Source organism: Chiloscyllium punctatum, chromosome 29 (genome assembly GCF_047496795.1).
Source record: "Chiloscyllium punctatum isolate Juve2018m chromosome 29, sChiPun1.3, whole genome shotgun sequence".
NCBI lineage: Eukaryota > Metazoa > Chordata > Chondrichthyes > Orectolobiformes > Hemiscylliidae > Chiloscyllium > Chiloscyllium punctatum.
Window position 1 is genome coordinate 69,220,016 of NC_092767.1, and position 21,571 is coordinate 69,241,586.

The window sequence follows — 21,571 nt, forward strand, 5'->3', positions numbered from 1 at the left end:
ACATGACAATACAGCAAAATCAAAACCAAATCAAATCACCAGATCTAGTACGGCCTGGTCTCTGATTCTGAGAAATGGAATGTTACTTCTCATCTCTTCTGTCTGTTCTCTCTACCCAAACTGATTCTACATCTTAGAATCATAGATTACCTGCAGTGTGAAAACACGCCCTTCGGCCCAGCAAGTCCACACCAACCTCCCAGACCCATTTTCCTATTACTCTACATTTACCCCTGACTAATGCACCTAATCTGCATGTCCCTGAACACTGGGAAATTTGGCATGGCCAATCCATCCTAACCTGCACATCTTTGGACTGTGGGAGGAAACCGAGCACCCGGAGGAAACCCACGCAGACATTGGGATAATGTGCAAACTCCACACAATTCTCCGAGGTGGGAATTGAACCCGGGTCCCTGGTGCTGTGAGGCAGCAGTGCTAACCACTGTGCCACCGGCACTTCAACATTAATGTTATCTTGCTTCCTGTCTGTCCCATCCCGGAAGTGGAAATTAAAATTCTGGTTCTGGTCTCTGTTGAAGATGGCACTGTGGAACTGGCTGAACTGTGAAGATGAAGACAGCAAACAGCTGCTGAAAGCTGTGACTGGGGTGCGAGTCGCTCACTCACTCTATCGACGTCTGACCCAACAGGACACCATCGACTTGTACAAGGTAATGAGAAAAGCAGTGAGGCTCAAGGGAAATGGGAGAATGGGCACCGGGAGAGTTTAATGGAGACAATGGAAGGTTTGAGTTATTTTAGATTTAGATTAGATTCCCTACTGTGTGGAAACAGACCCTTTGGCCCAACAGGTCCACCCCTTTGGCCCAACAGGTCCACACCGACCCTAAGAAGAGTAACCCACCCAGACCAATTCCCCCTACCCTATGTTTACTCCTGACTAATGCACCTAACATTATGAGCAATTTAGCATGGCCAATTCAACTGACCCGCACATCTTTGGACTGTGGGAGGAAACCCACACAGACACGGGGAGAATGTGCAAACTCCACACAGTCAGCCAGCCAAGGCTGGAATTGAACCTGGGACCCTGGTGCTGTGAGGCAGCAGTGCTAACCACTGAGCCACCGTGCTGGAAGCTTATAAAGAAAGGTTGGGACTTTTTTTCACTGGAGTGTAGGGGGTTCAGAGGTGACCTGATTGAAGTTTATAAAATAACGAGGGGTAGAGACAGAGGTAATGGTAGTTGTCTTTTCCCTAGAGTGGGGGATTTCAAAGTGAGAGGAGAGAGATTTAAAAAAAAGACACAGGCAAATTGTTTACACAAGGTGTTTCTCGTGTGGAATGAACTGCCAGAGGAAGGTGGTGGGTACAATTTACAATATTTAAAAGACGTTTGGATGAGTACATAAATAGAAAAGGTTTGGAGGGATATGATCCAGGAGCAGGCTGGTGGGACTAGTTAAAGTGTAGCACTGGAAAGGCACAGCAGGTCAGGTAGTGTCTGAGGAGCGAGAGTGTTGACATCTCACCAGCCTCACCGCCCCGTGGCTGAACACTTCAACTCCCCCCTCCCACTCCCCCAAGGACATGCAGGTCCTGGGCCTCCTCCAAACCCTAACTACCCGACGCCTGGAGGAAGAATGCCTCATCTTCCGCCGCGGGACCCTCCAACCAAACTGGATCAATGTGGATTTCACTCGCCCCGCCCCCCCCCTCCCCTCCCCTCGCCCCCCCCTCCCCTCCCCTCGCCCCCCCCTCCCCTCCCCTCGCCCCCCCCCCTCCCCTCCCCTCGCCCCCCCTCCCCTCCCCTCGCCCCCCTCCCCTCCCCCTCGCCCCCCCCCTCCCCTCCCCTCGCCCCCCCCCCCCCCTCCCCTCGCCTCGCCCCCCCTCCCCTCGCCTCGCCCCCCCCTCCCCTCGCCCCCCCCCTCCCCTCGCCTCACCCCCCCCTCCCCTCGCCTCACCCCCCCCTCCCCTCGCCTCGCCCCCCCCTCCCTCGCCTCGCCCCCCCCCTCCCCTCGCCTCGCCCCCCCCCCTCCCCTCGCCTCGCCCCCCCCTCCCCTCGCCTCGCCCCGCCCCCCTCCCCTCCCTCGCCTCGCCCCGCCCCCCCCCCTCCCCTCGCCCCGCCCCCCCCCCCCTCCCCTCCCCTCGCCCCCCCCCCTCCCCTCCCCTCGCCCCCCCCCTCCCCTCCCCTCGCCCCCCCCCCCCTTGACCTGTTCATCTCCTTTCCCACCTATCTGCTCCACCCTCTTCTCTGACCTATGACTTTCACCCCCACCTTCATCTACCTATCACATTCAGCTACCTTCCCCACCGTCCCAACCCCCCTCCCATTTATCTCTCGGCGCCACCCCCCCCCAGCCCAGAAGCCTCATTCGTGATGAGGGGCTTAAGCCCGAAACGTCTCTCCTGCTCCTCGGATGCTGCCTGACCTGCTATGCTTTTTCAGCACCACAATCTCGACATTGACTCTCCAGCATCTGCAGTCCTCACTATCTCCTACATGGGACTAGTTATTTTGGGATTATATTAGGCATGGACTGATTGGATCAAAGGATCTGTATCCGTGCTCTATGACTCTATGCAGCTTAAAAAAGTAGAGGGAGATTGCCTCTGTGTCTAACCCCTTGCTGTCCCTGTCCTGGGAGTGTTTGATTAAGAGTATGTTGGGCTCTTTCAGTTTAAAAGAATAGAGGGAACTGCAAGAGAATCAATTGAAAGGTTAATTGAGCAGGTAACTACTGAGTAGATGGAGCATCATATCAGGAATTGTGAGGTTATTCAGTTTTAACTGGAGAACAGAATATATTTTGAATGGGATGAAATTTCTAAATGTGCTCACAGGAACTTGGATTTGACTCATACAAGGAACATAAAGTTAGTATGCAGTAACTAAGGACAATTAAGGGGACAAACAGTATGTTGTCTTTATTGCAAGGGGACTGGAGTGCAGGAATAAGGAATTAGTCGGGGAAAATACAAGGTCGGCGAATCTGTCAGATGTAACAGATGTCATATTGAAAATAGTTACATCACACTGTAAACTTTTGCTATAAAATCTGTTTTACAATCTTATTCTCCACAACCACCTGATGAAGGAGCAGCACTCTGAAAGCTAGTGCTTCCAAATAAACCTGTTGGACTATAACCTGGTGTGGTTTGATGTATAACTTTATACCCCTCATGATTTTATAAACCTCTATCAGGCTAGCCCTCAACCTCCTACGTGCCAGTGAAAAATATCCCAGCCTCTCCCTGTAACTCAAACCTTCCAGTCCGGCAACACCCTGGTAAATCTTTTCTGCATCCTCTCCAGTTTAACAATATCAATGCTGTAACAGGGTGACTGGAACTGGACACAATACTCCAGAAGGGGCCTCACTAACATCCTGTACAACCTCAACATGGCGCCCCAGCTCAATGGTCTGAGCAACGAAGGCGAGGGTGCTAAGCACCTTTCCAGTGTAGACGAGCTGAATCACAGGGTGCTGTACGACCCTATATTGACCAACACATTCAACAAATGGAGCAGTCATAGCTCCTGTTGGGTGGAAGCATTCCAAAGAGTCAACACCCTTCGAGTGAAGTAATTCATTCTCATTTCAGTTATAAATGATCAACCCTCAGTCTAACAGCTGGCGCCTGCAAATCATGAGGGGTATAGATAAGGTCTTTTCCCTAGGGTGAGGGAGTTCAAAACTAAGAGGCTTAGCTTTAAGGTGAGAGGAGAAAGATTTTAAAAAGGGACCTGATGGGTAACCTTTTCACACCGAGAGTGGGCTGGGGGTGGAATAACGTGCCAGAAGAAATGGTAGAGGCATGTACAGTTAGAACATTTTGAAAGAGACTTGGACAGGTACATGAATAGGAAAGGATTTAGAGGGAAATGGGCCAAACGCAGGCAGATGGGACTAGTTCAGTTTGGGAAACTTGGTAGGCATGGACTGGATAGACTGTAAGATCTGTTCTGTGCTGGATGACTCTAACTGATCGTTGAGGTGGTGGAACTGTTTTACGGGGAGTGATTGAAGATACTCACTTTGTATTCTTAGATGAATGAGAGGTGATCTTTTACAAAATTCTCACAGGCTCAGCAGGATAGATGTGACAAGGATGTATTCTGTGGCGTCTAAAACCAGGGCACACTTTCCAAATAAGGGTTGGACAATTAGGACGGAGATTAGGAATGTCTTCAGTCAGGGAATGGTGAATCTGTGGAACGAGTCATGTGGAGTGTCAGACATTGATTATGTTCGAGACAGAAATCAATAGATTTTTAGATATTACTAATATCAATGGATTTTGCAGGAAAATAGCTTTTGAAGTAGAGGTTCTGACCTCATCTAGTTGAATGAGCTAAAGGGGCAGAATGGCCTGCTTCTGTTCAATGTCTTTGTGTCTGAAAGGGAGCTGAGCACCATTCCTCGAATTGATGCCCGTTATGTCTCCTTCCTTCCAATCCTGGGGTAACCCGTAGTTCCTAAAGAATAGCATGCATGGGGATCTGACCTTTTCCCTCACGTTACAAGATGTTAATGTTTAAGAAACCTCTGTTTTCCCATGAGTAACCACACTGTTGTTTCTGCCCACAGAGACAATGTATCCTTGGCCTTGCGAAGTTTGTGAAGGAAAATCCACAGGCCTCTCAGTCACAGCTGAACAAAGAGCTGGAGAAGCAAGTTCTGCTATTTGCAGCAAGAGTCCATGCCTTACAGTAACTCATCAGAAGGTTCCTCTTGGTCACATGTCCCCATTGTCTATCAGGATTGTTATTGAACTTTGCTGACCCCAAGTGGTGCTTTATGTTAAAACAAGCACCTCAGTCTTGATGCTGCTCATTCAGCTCCCCTATTACTGTCAACGGAGGTGCCAGACTCTCTGGCCCCCTGAGGTTTGGTGTTGCCCCAAGGTGAGGCCATGTTGATAACAAAACTTGCAGCTCAAATATACACTTGACACCATCCAGGCCAGGGTGGTCAATTTGATTGGCACAAGCATTTGCTCCCTTCACCATCAGGAACAGTGTGTACCATCTTCAAGATGCACTGTAGCAAATCACTAAAGATCATCAGACAGCACCTTCCAAACACGGGACCACTTCCATCTAGAAGGACAAGGACAGCAGATACATGGGAACACCACCCCCTGCACGTTCCCCTCCAAGCCACTCACCATCCTGACTTGGAAATAGATTCATTCAGTGTTGCTGGGCCAAATTCCTGGAATTCTCTCCAAGGGTATTGTGGGTCAACCTACAACACATGGACTGCAGTGATTTGTTATGGACCAGACTGGACTCCCTCAATATGTTTTAAGTAGGTCACCTAGACACAACTTTTTCTTATTTTAAAGTAGACGTGAAGTGCCGTGTTCCAGATGTGACTGGTTAAACTACTTGATGTTAAGCAAAGCACACTTTATATAAATGCTGTGGTTAAAATACAAACAAAATTTTGAATAACTTTATTGGAACACTTAACAGAATAATAGGTACAGTACCTATTACTAATTAACTGTTCTGGTACAGTAACAACCCATAAACTCCTCCCTTGGCCAAAAGGCAAGTTCAGACACAGCTTGTCACATGCAGTTCTCCAATTCAGGAGGAAAGCTGCTCCAAGAGTAGATTCGGAAAGAATAGCAGCCAGGACACTTTCACTGAAGCTTCCAATTCTGAGACCCTAAAGGCTTAAAACAAAACCTAAAAGCCCTGGTCTGAGAGCTGGCCACATGCCTCTGTGGTTCCAACTTTTTATTTAAAGAGAACTCAAGGCCTCGCAAATTGTCTACTTTGTTAAAGACCGCTCCCATACCTCTGCCTTACAGCCTCTCTCCAAAAGAAACTGGTCAAAGCATCTCGTGAAGTGACAGCGTCGTCACGGGTTTGATGATCTGACCCCCACCTTCTCAAGGGGCGATGAGAGACAGGCCCAGCCAGCAACACCCACTATCAATAAGTGTATAAAACACATCCCAAACTGGTTGTAATGTACACTCTCTCAGACAAAATTAAACCTCTAAACAAACTTTCTTCCTGACAAGTGTCATATTGTTGAGTTCATGAAACTTCTGCTTCAAGTTAAATCCACTGTCACAGTCTGAGCTGAAGAGAAGGATCATTGATCCAGGTCTGATCTGAATCCACTGGCTCATTGCTCACTTTCAGATCAGGTCTTTGAGGGAGAGGAGCAGGAGCATCAGGACCAGGACCAGCGGGAGGCGGCGGTGGTACAGGCCGGGGCCAGGAGGGGGCGGTGTCGGCGGAGGTCAGGGCCTGGAGGGGGCGGTGTCGGCGGAGGTCAGGGCCTGGAAGGGGCGGTGTCGGTGGAGGTTCGGGCCTGGAGGGGGCGGTGTCGGTGTCGGCGGAGGTCAGGGCCTGGAGGGGGCGGTGTCGGCGGAGGCCAGGGCCTGGAGGGGGCGGTGTCGGCGGAGGCCCGGGCCAGGAGGGGGCAGGAGGCTGGGCCTGGAGGGGGCGGTGTCGGTGGAGGTTCGGGCCTGGAGGGGGCGGTGTCGGCGGAGGCCAGGGCCTGGAGGGGGCGGTGTCGGCGGAGGCCCGGGGCAGGAGGCTGGGCCTGGAGGGGGCGGTGTCGGCGGAGGCCAGGGCCTGGAGGGGGCGGTGTCGGCGGAGGCCAGGGCCTGGAGGGGGCGGTGTCGGCGGAGGCCCGGGGCAGGAGGCTGGGCCTGGAGGGGGCGGTGTCGGCGGAGGCCCGGGGCAGGAGGCTGGGCCTGGAGGGGGCGGTGTCGGCGGAGGCCCGGGGCAGGAGGCTGGGCCTGGAGGGGGCGGTGTCGGCGGAGGCTGGGCCTGGAGGGGGGCGGTGTCGGTGTCGGCGCGGTTCCGGCTGAAGATGGCGGCGGAGGGCGGAGGGAAGGAGCTGAACGAGATCAAGTCGCAGTTCCGGACCCGGGAGGGAGCCTACAAGCTGCTGAGCCTGTCCGAGTACAGCCGCCCGAACCGGGTGCCCCTGAGCGCCACCCAGGGCACCAACCCGGTGCGGGTCTCCATGGTGAACGTGAGGGACCAGAGCGGCAGCGGGGACCGCATCTGCTTCAATGTGGGCCGCGAACTCTACCTCTACCTGTACCGGGGCCCCAGGAAGGTGAGGCCGGGGAGACCACCCCCAGTGACCCCCCCCTCCCCCCCTCAAACTGGGCTGGGGTCACTGAAACAGTCCCCATTTGGGGTTGGGGGGGGTCATGGTGACACCAGGTTCCCCAACAGAGGTCAGACGGCAGAGGTCAAGGGTTGAGGGTCATACAGTGGGGTGTTGGCACTCTTGTCAACTTTGGGTGGGTGGAGGTAGAGGGAGTTGGGTAGGTAGTAGTGCATTGGGTGGGGGGGGGGGGTCACGGAGTGTCAGAGGTCAACCCTCGGGGCTTCGGGTCAGGTTTGGGCGAAATGTTGGAGTTTGATCGGTGAGTTAGGTTCCCAGAGCAAGATCTGACCATGTTAAGTCACGGCAGCTGAAGGGAGGTTAGGAGATGGCGGGGCATGCGTGGCGGGGGTGGGGGGGAAGAGCTGTTATCTGATGGTCAAGGGTGTGTGTGTGCAATGGACAGACCAGTATAGAGGTTAAAAACAATAACTGCAGATGCTGGAAACCAAATTCTGGATTTATTGGTCCTGGAAGCTGCTCGTTGGATGCTGCCTGAACTGCTGTGCTCTTCCAGCACCACTAATCCGGACCAGTATAGAGTACAGCTGAAGTAACGAATAAGGAAGAACACAATGTCAGAGTGTGGCACTGGAAAAAGTGCACCAGGTCAGGCAGCATCCTGATGAAGAGTTAAGCCCGAAACGATAACTCTCCTGCTCCTCAGGTGCAGCCTGAGCTGCTGTGCTTTTTCCAGCGCCTCACACTATCTACTCTGACTCCCCAGCATCTGCAGGCCTATCTCCAAGAATGCAATGTTAGTGAAACGTCTGATCTGTGAAATACATTAGCATTTGTAAAGGTTATAGTGTCTGATATTGGAATTACTCATCTAGTTGTCAAGAGGAGCAGGAGAGTGAATGTTTCGAGCATAAGCAGTTCATCAGGACATTTCTAGTGAAGAGGTTATGCTCAAAACATCGACTCTCCTGCTCCTCGATGCTGCCTGACTGGCTGTGCTTTTCCAGCACCACACTTTTGGACTCTGATCTCCCTGTCTGCAGTCCTCAGTTTCACCGAGTTGTCAAGAGGACCAAGCTCAGCATTTATAAATCGACCCACGCTCGTCTACACTGCCCCATCAAACTCTCCAAGACAGGTAAAACACAGGGATTAGATATGGAGTAAAGTTCCCTCCACCTAGTGGATTAGTGGTGCTGGAAGAGCACAGCAGTTCAGGCAGCATCCAACGAGCAGCGAAATCGACGTTTCGGGCCAAAGCCCTTCATCAGGAATAAGATGCTGCCTTCATCAGGAATAAGATGTTGGATGCTGCCTGAACTGCTGTGCTCTTCCAGCACCACCAATCCAGTATTTGCTTTCCAGCATCTGCAGTCATTGTTTTTACCTCTTTTTCCCTCCACCTAGTCCCCATCAAAACTCTCAGATTAGGTCTAGCGATGGAATTAAGCACAGAGTAAAGCTCCCTTTTACATTCATCTCATCAACACTCTCAGGATAGCAAAGCTGCTCAATTCTGCATCTCTGCACTGTCCTGTGTTCCATCTTGTATGCTGCTATTGGTTCACATTGTTTTATCTCAGCAGTCAGGCCTGGACTCATTGACAGCCTCCTCCTTTAGTGCTGACTACAAATGCTGTGATCACTAGTTTTATCAGGCTGTCTAGAAAGAGTCTTCTTTGTTTCCTGTTTGCTTCCTAAACCTTTCCCCTTCTATCTCTGCTGCAATCACTGAAGATTATGGGAGCTGCAGCTTTATTCTAATGGTATGAAGAGTTTAGCCAAGCTCTTTATAAGGCAACTAAATTCATCATCACAACAGCCTTCCTAAATGGGGAAATGCTGTAAATAGTGGAGGCATAAAGAGATTTGGGGCTCTTTGTTCATGTCATTTAATAATACGTACAGATAGTGCTAATAATCCAAAAGGCCAATAGAAAGCTGTCCTTTATATCTGGAAGATTAGAACACAAGGGAATCAGTTAATGCTTTTGTTAGATAAATCCTGGTGAGATCACACCCTGTCTACATTGAGCAGTTCAGAACACCAAACCCTGAGGAAGTGTAGGGAGTGTACTGTGGATTTGTCAGAAAGGTACTTGGACTCTTGGGGTTAAGTTGCAAGGAGAGATTCTGAGCAACAGAAGAGGCGGCTCAGTGGTTAGCACTGCTGCCTCTCAGCACCAGCGTTAAATTCCAGCTTTGAGCAACTGCCTGTGTGAAGTTTGCATGTTCTCCCCGTGGGTCTCCTCCCACAATCCAAAGATGTGCAGGTTAGGAGAATTGGCCATGCTAAATTGCCCGTAGTGTTCAGGGATGTACAGTATAGATCTGTACCATACAGATTGGGTGTACGGTATGAGTCGGGTAAATAAATTGAATGGAATTTATTGTCACGTGTACTGAGGCACAGTGAAAAGCTTTGTCTTGCAAACAATACAGGCAGATCACAGAGTTTAGCAGCATAGATAAGTAAATAATAGGTAAACAGCAGCAGAAACATAAACACAGGTACAGGGGAATGTTAAGAGTTTGAGAGTCCATTCAGTATTCTAATACAGTAGGGTAGAAGCTGTTTCGAACCGGCTAGTGCGTATTCAGGCTTCTGTACCTTCTCCCCGATGGTAGAGGTTGTAGAAAAACATTGCCAGGGTGGGATGGATCTTTGAGAATGTTGGTGACCTTTCCTTGACAGTGGGCCTGGTAGTTGGATTCTATAGATGGGAGGTTGGCCTTTGTGATTGTCTGGGCCGAGTTCACCACTCTCTGTAACCGTCTCCGATCTTGAATGGTACAGTTGCCATACCAAATAGTGGTACATTCAGACAGAATGCTCTCGATGGTGCACCTATAAAAGTTGGCAAGGGTATTTGCCGTCAATCCAAATTTCCTCAGCTACCTGAGACATTGTTGGGCCTTTGTAACCAGTGTGTCCACATGAAGAGTCCAAGAAAGCTTGTTGTGGATGACCACTCCCAGGAGCTTGGCACTCTCCTCTCGTTCCACCTCTGTGCTGTTAAGGTGTAGGGGGGGCATGAGTAACATCCTGCCGAAAGTCAGTCGGGAAATGGGTCTGGGTGGGATACTGTTCGGAGGGTTGGTGTGGTCTTGTTGGGCTGAATGGCCTGTTTCCACATTGTAGGAATTCTAATTATTAAAAAAATTATTCCGTAACTAACCCTGTGATGTCCTTGTTCTTGGAGTGTTTGATGGGGACAGTGTAGAGGGAGCTTTACTCTGTATCTAACCCCGTGCTGTCACAGCCCGGGGAGAATTTGATGGGGACAGTGTAGAGGAAGCTTTACTTTCTGATAAAAAGTGGAGAGAGAATTTTATTCTGTATCTGTCTCATGCTGCCTTCATCCTGGGGAGAGCAGTAATGATTTTATTCAGTAACAAAGCTGGCTGAAAAGGCATATGAAAGGCCTACTCCTCCTCTTTCTCACCTCTCATGTGGTTGTGGTAAGGTTTTCGTATTTGGCTGAAGCCTCTGTATGGCCAGACTGAGCAGAGCCTCCGCATCAGTCAGAGCAAGGGTGATGGAAATCTGGACCTCCCCCATCACCCCCCGCCTCTCAAACAAGCAAGCTCAAGGAGATTTACTCTGTATCTAACCCTGTTCTGTCCCTGTCCAGGGAGTGTTTCATGCGGACAGTGTAGAGAGAGGTTTACTCTCTATCTACCTGTGCTTCTCTCCTGGGAGTGTTTGCTGGGGACATTGTTGAGGAAGTCAGTTGAAAACTTAACAAATGAGAATGATATGTTTTTGTTTTACAAGGCTCATAACCTGCTTCTCAAAGGCATAGGTACTAAAGTGACACTCATCCTGTGAATGGATACATTTTTATAAAAGGAGTTATGAAAACAAAGCTTAAGTAGATGGAAGTTAAGAAAGAGAACAAACATCATTAAATTGAATAATGGATCAACGTCAGCGGGCTGAATGGCATACTTACTTTCCTAACATGTAGATTAGATTAGATTACTTACAGTGTGGAAACAGGCCCTTCGGCCCAACAAGTCCACACCGCCCCGCCGAAGCGCAACCCACCCACACCCCTACATCTACCCCTTACCTAACACTACGGGCAATTTAGCATGGCCAATTCACCTGACCGGCACATCTTTGGACTGTGGGAGGAAACCGGAGCACCCGGAGGAAACCCACGCAGACACTGGGAGAACGTGCAAACTCCACACAGAGAGTCGCCCGGGAATTGAACCCGGGTCTCTGGCGCTGTGAGGCAGCAGTGCTAACCACTGTGCACCGTGCCGCCCAAATGTAATGCCTGGTCATTTATTAACATTAAAGCTGTTTCGTTATACCCTCAGCAAATGCTTGGCCCCTCGTTTACAGTCACAGCTTTGTCACCCCGTTGGCATTTGGGCCTTTCATTTGATAAGACTTGTACATTTTTAGCTGCTTGTAGTACAGTACTGAGACCCAAAGTCATACTGACTAAAACTGAACCTCTTATGTTCTCCTTAGGCAGCAGATCTGAGTAAACCCATTGACAAACGTATCTACAAAGGGACACAACCCACCTGCCACGATTTTAACCAGTTCACTGCCACGCCCGACAGTGTCTCGCTTGTGGTTGGCTTCTCTGCAGGACAAGTCCAGTACCTGGATCCGATCAAGAAAGAAACCAGCAAGTTGTTCAATGAAGAGGTAGTGTGATTGCCCGAGTATGCATTGCACTTTTGAGGATTGACTGTAACTCATACAGTAACAGTGCCCTAATGCGCAGTGGTTTCTGTTGTCCTGTCCATGTGCAGTGACTGAGAACGCCCCTGGAATGCTGCCCCTGTCCTTGCAGTCAGAGCCAAGGAAGAGAAATGATGATCCCTGGTGTTCCACCAACTTCCAGGTCCCTTGTACCTACTCCTCCCCTCGCATTTAATCCGCAAAGCTTCTGTTGAGCACCTTTTTCATGTGCTTTCGGTCCTTGGAGCACTTATTACATGAGGTGGTCGTGTAGTACTGATACCTACTGCATTTGAGCTAAACAGTGGTATGTTTGGACTTGCACAAAAACAGAGTTAGAAACGTTTATCAATATCCTCCATTAAACATGCAACTGGACCACAGTATTTAAATTGGCACAAGTCAACAGGTCTAAGTTAGCAATGAAGGTATGTTTTCCAAAATAACTGAACACCATTTCTACACACAAAATGACATCATCCCTAAACTCACCTTATACAAAGGGCTGAGGTCAATGCTAACACCTGCACCATTTTAGTCAGGCAGTAACTATTGTTCCACTGCATCTCAGATCCTCACCCCAGATATACATTTACCAGTTGACCTTGTTCATTACAGTAGCATTCTTATGTTTATAATAGCCCTGAGCCTAAGACAGCCTTAAGCTAGAAATTCCACATTACTTCTCTGAACTAGCTTTTGCTCATCTCTCTTGTACATCCCCTAATGTGGCTCAATGTCACATTGTGTCCAAAACACCTTTGCTGCATTAAATGTGCTATGTCAGTTTAAGTCATGTTTGGTCTTCAGTGTCCCTGAGTTTACCTTGCCCTTAGTTCCATTTGTCTTTGAATTTTGGTTTAAAGTATTGAGTATTTATTTCCTTTCCAGGGGGTAAACGGGAAAAGGGAAGTTACTAAGAGATGCCCAGTGCTCTTGCTTCTCCACAGTGAGAGGACCGTTCAGTGTGATCTTCTTTCCCATTCTCTCTTTCTGTTACAGTTGGAAATGTTTCTTTTTAATCTAATAACTCCATTCTTCCTGTCTTCCAGTCATGTCCCATCCTTTCCCTCACAATTGATCTGTCATGTAGTGCTGGGATTCCTTTTGCCTTATTTAAAATACATTTTGTTTTCGTTTTTTTAGATTAGATTTCCTACAGTGTGGAAACAGGCCCTTCGGCCGAACCAGACCACACCGACCCTCCGAAGAGTAACCCACCCAGACCCCCCCTTTCCCTCTGACTAATGCACCTAACACTACGGGCAATTTAGCATGGCCAATTCACCTGACGCACACATCTTTGGAGTGTGGGAGGAAACCCACGCAGACACGGGGAGAATGTGCAAACTGCACACAGACAGTTGCCCGAGGCTGGAATCGAACCTGGGACCCTAGTGCTGTGAGGCAGCAGTGCTAATCACAGAGCCACCGGTCCTTGTTGAAGGAACAGAATGAATGGCATCCAGGATCTCGTAGAATTCTTTTGGTTCGATTTAAACCCAGTCCTTTCTGTATCCCAGAGCAGACTTTACAATGACTTGGATAATGGAGTGTGTGATTGTCCCTTTTTCCTTTGGTAGTGAAGAACTTGACTATTGCTGGAACAAAAAAGGCCCATTTTGGTGGAACTTCAAGAATACCACTAAAGGGGAAGACCAACATTTATGCTGCATGAGAGGAGGGTGTTGATTGGTAGAGACAGATTTTAAACCAAATGTGTTAATCCTGATTGGTCAGGACATTGCCCTGAGAAATTAACCAGCCAATTGTTGACCCCTGTTTTGTTGCGACAAGCCCAATGTGTGCACCTGTTCTTTGTCAGGGGAGAACAGAGCCCTCTGTATTAATATACACAGCTTCTATTGTGAGCAAAAGCAATACATTGCAAGCCCAACTGATCATCCTCAATTGGTTGCCATTGTAATTCTTCACACGTCCAGCATTACCCAGCAAATATGGTTTAATTGCAGAATCGGTTTAGGACTTCACTTGCCAGCCAACCAGCTCTGTCCTCTCGTGCAGTTTAAATGTTGTATTCTTGTGAATTGTCCTGATGAATGGAAGAGACATTGCATTGACAAAGTGTGTCTTTTTTTCACCACTGCTCAATATGCTTCTTGAGTGTGGTGTTTTGAAGTCTGCTTTGTTATTTACCAAGGTTCTCTTAGCAGCGCCTAGGCATACCTTGGGTATCCCCCACTCCTGGGGGCTTCGACCCCAGCACTCCCCATTGGTGTAGTAGTGGTCATGCCACTAGAATAATAGGACGGCACAGTGGCGCAGTGGTTAACACGGCTGCCTTGCAGCACCAGCGTCCCAGGTTTGATTCCAGTCTCGGGCGACTGTCTGTGTGAAGTCTGCACGTCCTCCCCGCGTCTGCGTGGGTTTCCTCCGGGTGCTCCGGTTTCCTCCCACAGTCCAAAGATGTGCAGGTTAGGGTGGATTGGCCATGCTAAATTGATAAATGTAGGGGAATGGGTCTGGGTGGGTTGCTCTTTGGAGGATCGGTGTGGACTTGTTAGGCTGAAGGGCCTGTTTCCACACTGTAGGGAATCTAATCCAATCTAATAATAATCCAGAGGCTCTGGAGTTAATGCTGTGGTGACAAAACGTTCAAATCCCACCATGGCAACCGATGAAATTAACACTCAGTTAATAAATTCTGGATTAATGGTGACTGTGAGACTACCATCAATTGTTGTACAAACAAAATGCCTAGCTGGTCTTTTAGGGAAGGTCATCCACCATCCTCTCACAGTCTGCCCTATTAGTGACGGGCAGTAAGTACTGTCCTGTCCAAGGACAGCCATGTCCAATGAACAGATCTTTTTTAAAGGAGTCTCCTGTGTGAGATGGGTTGCATTCCCACACCCTGTTTTCCTGCTTTCTCGTGTTCGAAAGTTTAAAGGTGGTTTCCTCCTCTTTGCTGTGCAGAGGTTCATCGACAAGACCAAGGTGACCTGTTTGAAGTGGATGCCGGAGTCTGAGAGTCTTTTCCTTGTCGCCCACACCAGTGGCAACCTCTACCTGTACAATGTAGAGCACCCGTGTGGCACCACCGCACCTCACTACCAGCCGCTGAAGCAGGGGCCGGGCTTCGCCGTCTACACCTGCAAAAGCAAGTCAAGCCGCAACCCGCTCCTGAAGTGGTCCGTCGGGGAGGGTGCCCTCCATGAGTTCGCCTTTGCCCCCGACGGCAAGTACGTGGCATGTGCCAGTCAAGATGGCAGCCTGCGGGTCTTCCACTTTGACTCAATGGAGCTGTACGGCGCAATGAAGAGCTACTTTGGCGGGCTGCTGTGCGTGTGCTGGAGCCCAGACGGTCGGTACATCGTGACGGGCGGGGAGGATGACCTGGTGACGGTCTGGTCCTTTTGGGACTGTCGGGTGGTCGCCCGTGGCCACGGCCACAAGTCCTGGGTCAGCGTGGTGGCCTTCGACCCTTATACGAGCAGCGTGGACGACGGGGAGCAGCCCGAGTTCAGCGGCAGCGACGAGGACTTTCAGGAGCACGCCCCGCTAGGCCGCAATCGGACCAACAGCACTTTATCCCGACTGTCCAAGCACAACTCCACAGACGGCCGGGCGACGAACGTGACTTACCGCTTCGGCTCAGTGGGGCAGGACACTCAGTTTTGTCTGTGGGACCTGACGGAAGACATTCTGTTCCCCCATCAGCCCCTCTCACGAGCTCGGACACACACGAACATGGTGAACACGACCATGCCCAGCTCCCTGAGCTGTGGAAGCCACACCAGCAGCCTCGCGCTGGAAGCCAACATGGCCAACTCCATTCCGCACTCGCTCTCCCGGTCAAACAGTCTTCCGCACCCGGCCGTAACGAATGCCAACAGCAAGGCCCACTCAACGGACGGGGGAGTGCCCTTCAGCATCAGCAAGTTTGCCACGCTGACCCTGCACGACCGCAAGGACAAGAGCGCAGAGAAGGAGCACAAGCGGAACCACAGCATCGGCCATGTCATTAGCAAGAGCAACGATAAGCTCAACCTGGTCACGCGGAACAAACTCGACACTGCCAAGACTTTGGGGACCACCTTGTGTCCCCGCATGGATGAGGTGCCCTTGCTGGAGCCTCTGGTCTGTAAAAAGATCGCACACGAGAGACTAACGGTGTTGATATTCTTGGAGGACTGCATAGTCACTGCTTGCCAAGAAGGCTTCATTTGCACATGGGCACGGCCAGGTAAAGTGGTGAGTATGGGAGGCATGGAGACTGACCAGGGCCGTTACCCCGGTAACCTCCTGCAGCCTTCAAACCTTCACGAGATCTCTGTGCTCCTCCCGTTCTGGCTATTGGTGAACCCTTGGACTTTAATGATTGGTGGCAGTGCCTCAGTGCACGGGCCCTAAACTCTGGAATTCTTCCCTAATGTCCTCCACCTCTTTTCACCTCATTTGTTCCAAAGCTGCTTTTAAAACCCACCCTTCTGACCTCTCAAAAATATTCTTATGCAGCTTGGTGTCTAATTTTGATTGCTGACACTCCTGTGAAACACCACAGAGTGTTTTCCTACATTAAGGGTGCTGGAGAAATAATGTTATAATTGGTAGTCAGGTGTTAATAAACCACCACAAAGCATTGTTTGGGAAGAGCTCAAGATTTTGTGTGTGCTGGACAGTTGTAACAGGAAAGACAGGCTCTCGGAGCAGTGCGGTTATTTTAATCAACCTGTTTGGGAAGATTATAACACGTTTCCAGAGTAGGTGGAACTAGAACATGGTCTTTCTGGCTCCCATTCCACCACAAGAGTCCTCTTAACGAATTTTTGTACAGTTATGCAATCTCCATTTTCCCATAACGTCTCCAGCCCTACTACCCTCCCACACTGCTTCAATCTTTTCATTTTAGTCCCTCGCATATTCCTGGTTTTCTTTGCTCCGAAAGCCTATATCCTAAGTTCTGGAATTGCACCCTTAAATTTATCCTTCCTAAGACCACGAAAAGCTCATCTTTGTGACCAATCATTTGTCCTTTTGTCTCCTTATTTTGCTCGTGTGAAGTATCTTGCGACTTTTCACACCTTTTAAGGTGCTATAAAAGTAAGTGTAGTTTGCTATTCATCTGAAGTGCTACGGAAGTAGCAAAAGCGAGCAGAAAACAACGGGTGAAGCCCTCCCCTCGCAGAGGGGGGTGGGGTTCTGAACTTGGAACAACAATTTGTAGTTATAAATAAAATGCCTCTAAGAAGCACAGTTCATTTAAGGAGATATGAGGTCAGGTGGCAAAAAAAAGCTTGCTGAAAGCGCATAGTCGAGGAAGAAAGGTTTAGGGATGGAATTTGAGACTTTAGAGCCCAGGCAGTGACAGCATGTCTGCCATTGCTCGGGCAATCAAAATCAGGATTGCATAAGAAACCATAATTAGTTTACCACAGATATGTGGGTCTGCAGGAGATCACAGTGATAGGAAGAGCTGAAACCGTCAGTGACTTGAAAGCAACGATGAGAATTTTAGTATCAAAACATTATTTGACCAGGAGTCAATCTTGGTTAGCAAGTGTGCAGAATATATAAGGATTTGACAGATGAAGCATAATGTGGAATTGTGCACTTTGGCAGGTCGAATAAAATGGAGAATGGCTGCAGAATTCTGAGGTGCAAAGATGTTTGAGCACACAAGTCACAAAAGCTTAATGTTCAGGTACAGCATATAATCACGAAGGCTGATGACCTACTGACTGACAGAGCAGCCTGCTTGGTTGGGCTACGTTCACAAATCTCCACTCCTCCCACCACCCACATTAATTGTGTACCATCTACAAGATGTACGGCAGAAATTCACCAAAGGTCCTTTGACAGCACTTTTGAAACCCATGACCCCATGAAGATGGGTCATTGAATATTTTTAAGACAGTAATGGATAGATTCTTGGGGAATCCAGGCTTATCAGGGGTAGACGGTATTGTGAAATTTGGCACACAAATAGATCAGTTTCGATCTTATTGAATGACAGAACAGACTAGAGGTGCCAAATGGTTTACTTTGTATACATCTTACTGTGGAATAGAGAGAGAAGGGGGTGAGATTAATTTATTCTCTAATGCACATTTGTTCAATATATCAAATAAAATGTAATTATACCCTGATTCCTTGCTCCATTTACTAGACACTTGCATGGGAATCTTCTTCTTTGCTACTCTTATTCTCCATCCTTTCCTGAAGGTGCTCTCCTTAATCTAGTTCCCCAACTTCAGTTATAGGAACAGCTCTCAAGTTATTTTCCCCAGTCAGTAACATATACATCTAACTCCATACACAGTACTGAACATGGTCTCTTACCACATTCCTGAATAACTTTGGTTATAAAAACCTATCAATCTCATTTAAAATTTATATCTTGAATCAATTCTCATTTGCAGGAGTCAATTCCAAGTTTCTACCACCCTCTGTGTAGAAGTATTTCTTAACTCCTGAACAATCAGGCCTTAAATTTCAGGTGATTCCTACACTTCCTAAATCTCCCAACAAGTGGGAATCATCCCACTCCATCTACCTGATCACTTCCCCTTAATATCTTGCAAGCTCTGTTCAAATTGTTCTGTTACCTTCCAAATTCCTGGAAATGTTACCACAGCTGATGTAAACTCTCATCTTAATTTAATCTTTGGAAGATTGAGGTATAATTCTGGTAATTTGTGCTGCACTCCTTCCGAGACCAATATAAGTAGACAAAGTGTTTTCCCTGGGGTGGGGGAGTCCAGAATTAGAGGGCATAGGTTTAGGGTGAGAAGAGAAAGATATAAAAGGGGCAACTTTTTCACTCAGAGGGTGGTACGTGTATGGAACGAGCTGCCAGAGGAAGTGCTGGAGGCTGGTACAATTGCAACATTTAAAAGGCATCTGGATGAATATATGAATAGGAAGGGTTTGGAGGGATATGGGCCGGGTGGGACTAGATTAGGTTGCGATATCTGGTCAGCATGGATGAGTTGGATCAAAGGATCTGTTTCCATGCTGTACATCTCTATGACTCTATATCCTTCCTAATGTGTCCAAACCTGAACACAACACTCTGTTACTTCTGAAAAAATTGTTCAGGGTGTGCAGGTGTTGCTGGCAAGGCCAAGCATTTATTGCCCATTGAGAAGATGGCAGTGAGCTGCCTTATGAACCATTGCTGTCCATATGGTGGAGGGAGACTGACGGTGCTGTTAGAGAGGGAGTTCCAGGATTTTGACCCCAGGACAATGAAGGAACGGTGATATATTTCTACTTCATGATGGTGGGAGTCTTGGAGAGGATCGTGTTCCCAGGCGTCTGCTGCTAATGTTCCCCTCAGGCGTTGAGCCTGCAGATTTAGAAGATGCTGTCAGAAAATCCTTGCTGAACTAGTGCAATGTATCTTATAGATGGTGCACACTGCTGTTACTGTGCATTGGAGGGGAGTGAATATCAAAAGAATAATCCTAAATGGTGGTTTCTGTGCATGGTGTATCGCAGCTCACACTGACTCTGCCCTCTTCTCACTGAATTCTGTGTAAGGCCTTGCCATCAGGACTTGACTTGGCTATCAGAGCCTTAGTTAGTATTTTTCTGACTAGTGGGTTAAACGAGTAACAGCACAGGGGTTAAATATGGGTCATTGGTGATTAGTATAGTTTTGTAGATTCAGTGGAGATTTGCTGCTGTGTTTACACATCCCCATATTCCATCACAGTCCCTCCTTTGGCACCTTAACGTCCTTGTACCTTTGTCAGAGATTTCCCATCAATCCCTTGTCATCCCTCCATTTGGCCCAAGATGTCTTGATGTTTGTCTCCTGTCTCTATTCTGGGAAACCTGAATAACTGTGCCTCATTATTGCTTAATGTCTCACTCTTCGTTCCTCTTCGGTGTTAGTTGGGATCATCCACTTTGAAATTTCCTTATCACGCTTCTCTACGTAACCAATCAGAACATTTATTTGAAGGGAACAGTGTAGCTTTCTTTTTTTTTATGTCATTTAAAGCTTTAGAATGGCACTTGGTGTCAGTGAATGCACGTTATAGGTGTAGGTTAATACTCTATAAACAAGCCTTGTCTCCTGGGTGGTAGTTCAAGGGAGCAGGGCCTGCTGTGCCATTTAACTGGATTGTGTACCTCAATATTATTTTCCCACATCAGCTCAATTTATGTTTTCTTTTAAACCCTTCCCCTTTTTCCCAGATTTGATGGATGCTGGATCAATGGTTATCGTTTAGTGCTTATGGAATCATACAGTGAAGAAGGCCATTTTCCCCATTGTGCTGGTGTTAGCTCTTTGAAAGAGCTATCAAATTAATCCTGCTTCCTGATGTCAATTCCTTCTTGTTTTCTCTCTTGGTTCTCTTTTGAATTGTAATTGAGCTCCAAATTTCCAAGGCGAAAATCTTTTGTGCCATACCTGCCTGTCCCTCTTTGATGTTAATTTTCATGGTTGTGGTCCCCTTTGTTGTCCGTTGCATTGTGATAACCAGCGTATGTTCTGTATTTTTAGGGTTTGTTGTCGGCACAGAATCAGGCTAATTCGCCAAGTGGAACGGTGGTGTAACTGGACCTCTGGTGCAAAAGTACTTTCTGTCGAGTGGGCACTGCCAGTATTTCAGTACTCGCCTGTTGACTGTCGAAGCTGCTGATGCACTGACATTCCCAGTTCTGGGATAAGGAATCCCCAAATTGTTCACCCATGACTGATGCAAACAAACTCCTTTATTTATTAATAGATTGAACCTAAATCCCTCGGTGGAGTTTCAACCTCAGATCACATCTAATTTATGTAATTTTACGGTCTAAAATGTAACCCAGCGAGCAGAGCAGGAAGCTTTATCAGTGTCTTACTCCAGATAGATTATTATATATTATGTACATAGACAAAGAAACTAATTAAGGACAGGGCAATCAGTGTAATTCTTATCACAGTATCATGTACGAGAAGACAGCAATACAAATTATGAGCATCTGAAATAGGATTTGGATGAAGTCCTGGTATTTGGAAAAGTTTCTCTCCAATACGATATGGAAAAGCATTTGAAGAATTGAGGCCTTGACTGAACAATTTGTCTGACGCTGTTTGTAAAGCGGGCCAATGGAGCGTTGACGGCCGCTATTTTTTTTATTTGCACTTAATCACGGTGTTCTACCAGAAACTGAGCTGTGATGCACTACATTTGGTAGCATTACCTTGGGCCATAAATATTGTCCATGCTGTAATTTGAAAATGATAACAAATGACTGGTTTCTCCTTTATTAAAATATTTAAAATATGTTTCTAACACTGGTGGGAGTTACTTTTCTTTGACCTGCCTTAGCCCGGAGTTATAGTGAGCAGATGTGAGATTGTACTGTGATTGAATATTTATTTCATACACAGGTGAGATGAAATTGCTTCACCCAGTGGGCTGTGAATCTTGAAAATACTCTGCCTGAGAGGGCTGAAGTGTTGCAAATATGCAAGATTGAGCTTGGTAGATTTCTGGGCGCTAACGGAATTGAGATGTTGAAATAACATAGAACATGGTGTTGAAGGGTCACTCAACTATTATTAAATAGCAGAGTAGTCTTAGGGCTAAATGGTCCACTACTCTCATATAATGCTATCATTTTAATTGCCTGCCTGCTTTATCTAGCCATTTCATGGGAAACTACCAGCTGCACTAATTCTACATTTTATTTTGCAAGCAATGACCGTTCCTGAGGGCACCTTAGCCCAGATGTCATTTAGTATTCCTGACAAACAGCCAGTGTTGACTTAGAGGTTTGTAAAATCATGAAAGGTACAGATGGGATCCACAGAATTGTTACTACA

At 47.9% G+C, this 21,571-nt stretch overlaps 1 protein-coding gene across 3 annotated transcripts; it reads left to right on the forward strand.

The window, feature by feature from the left end:
- Positions 1-6,796: 6,796 nt before the first annotated feature.
- On the forward strand, positions 6,797-21,022 carry LOC140454533 (WD repeat-containing protein 20-like). Of its 3 annotated transcripts, none has more exons than XM_072549346.1 (4): positions 6,797-7,061; positions 11,566-11,748; positions 14,722-15,999; positions 20,264-21,022. In XM_072549346.1, the coding sequence occupies exons 1-4, from the start codon at positions 6,810-6,812 to the stop codon at positions 20,315-20,317; spliced, it is 1,767 nt and encodes a 588-aa protein (XP_072405447.1). In that variant the 5' UTR covers positions 6,797-6,809; the 3' UTR covers positions 20,318-21,022. The 3 variants fall into 3 exon arrangements, with proteins under 3 accessions (XP_072405447.1, XP_072405448.1, XP_072405449.1); XM_072549347.1 differs by having other exon boundaries at positions 14,722-15,991; XM_072549348.1 differs by lacking the exon at positions 14,722-15,999.
- The last annotated feature ends 549 nt before the right edge of the window (positions 21,023-21,571 follow it).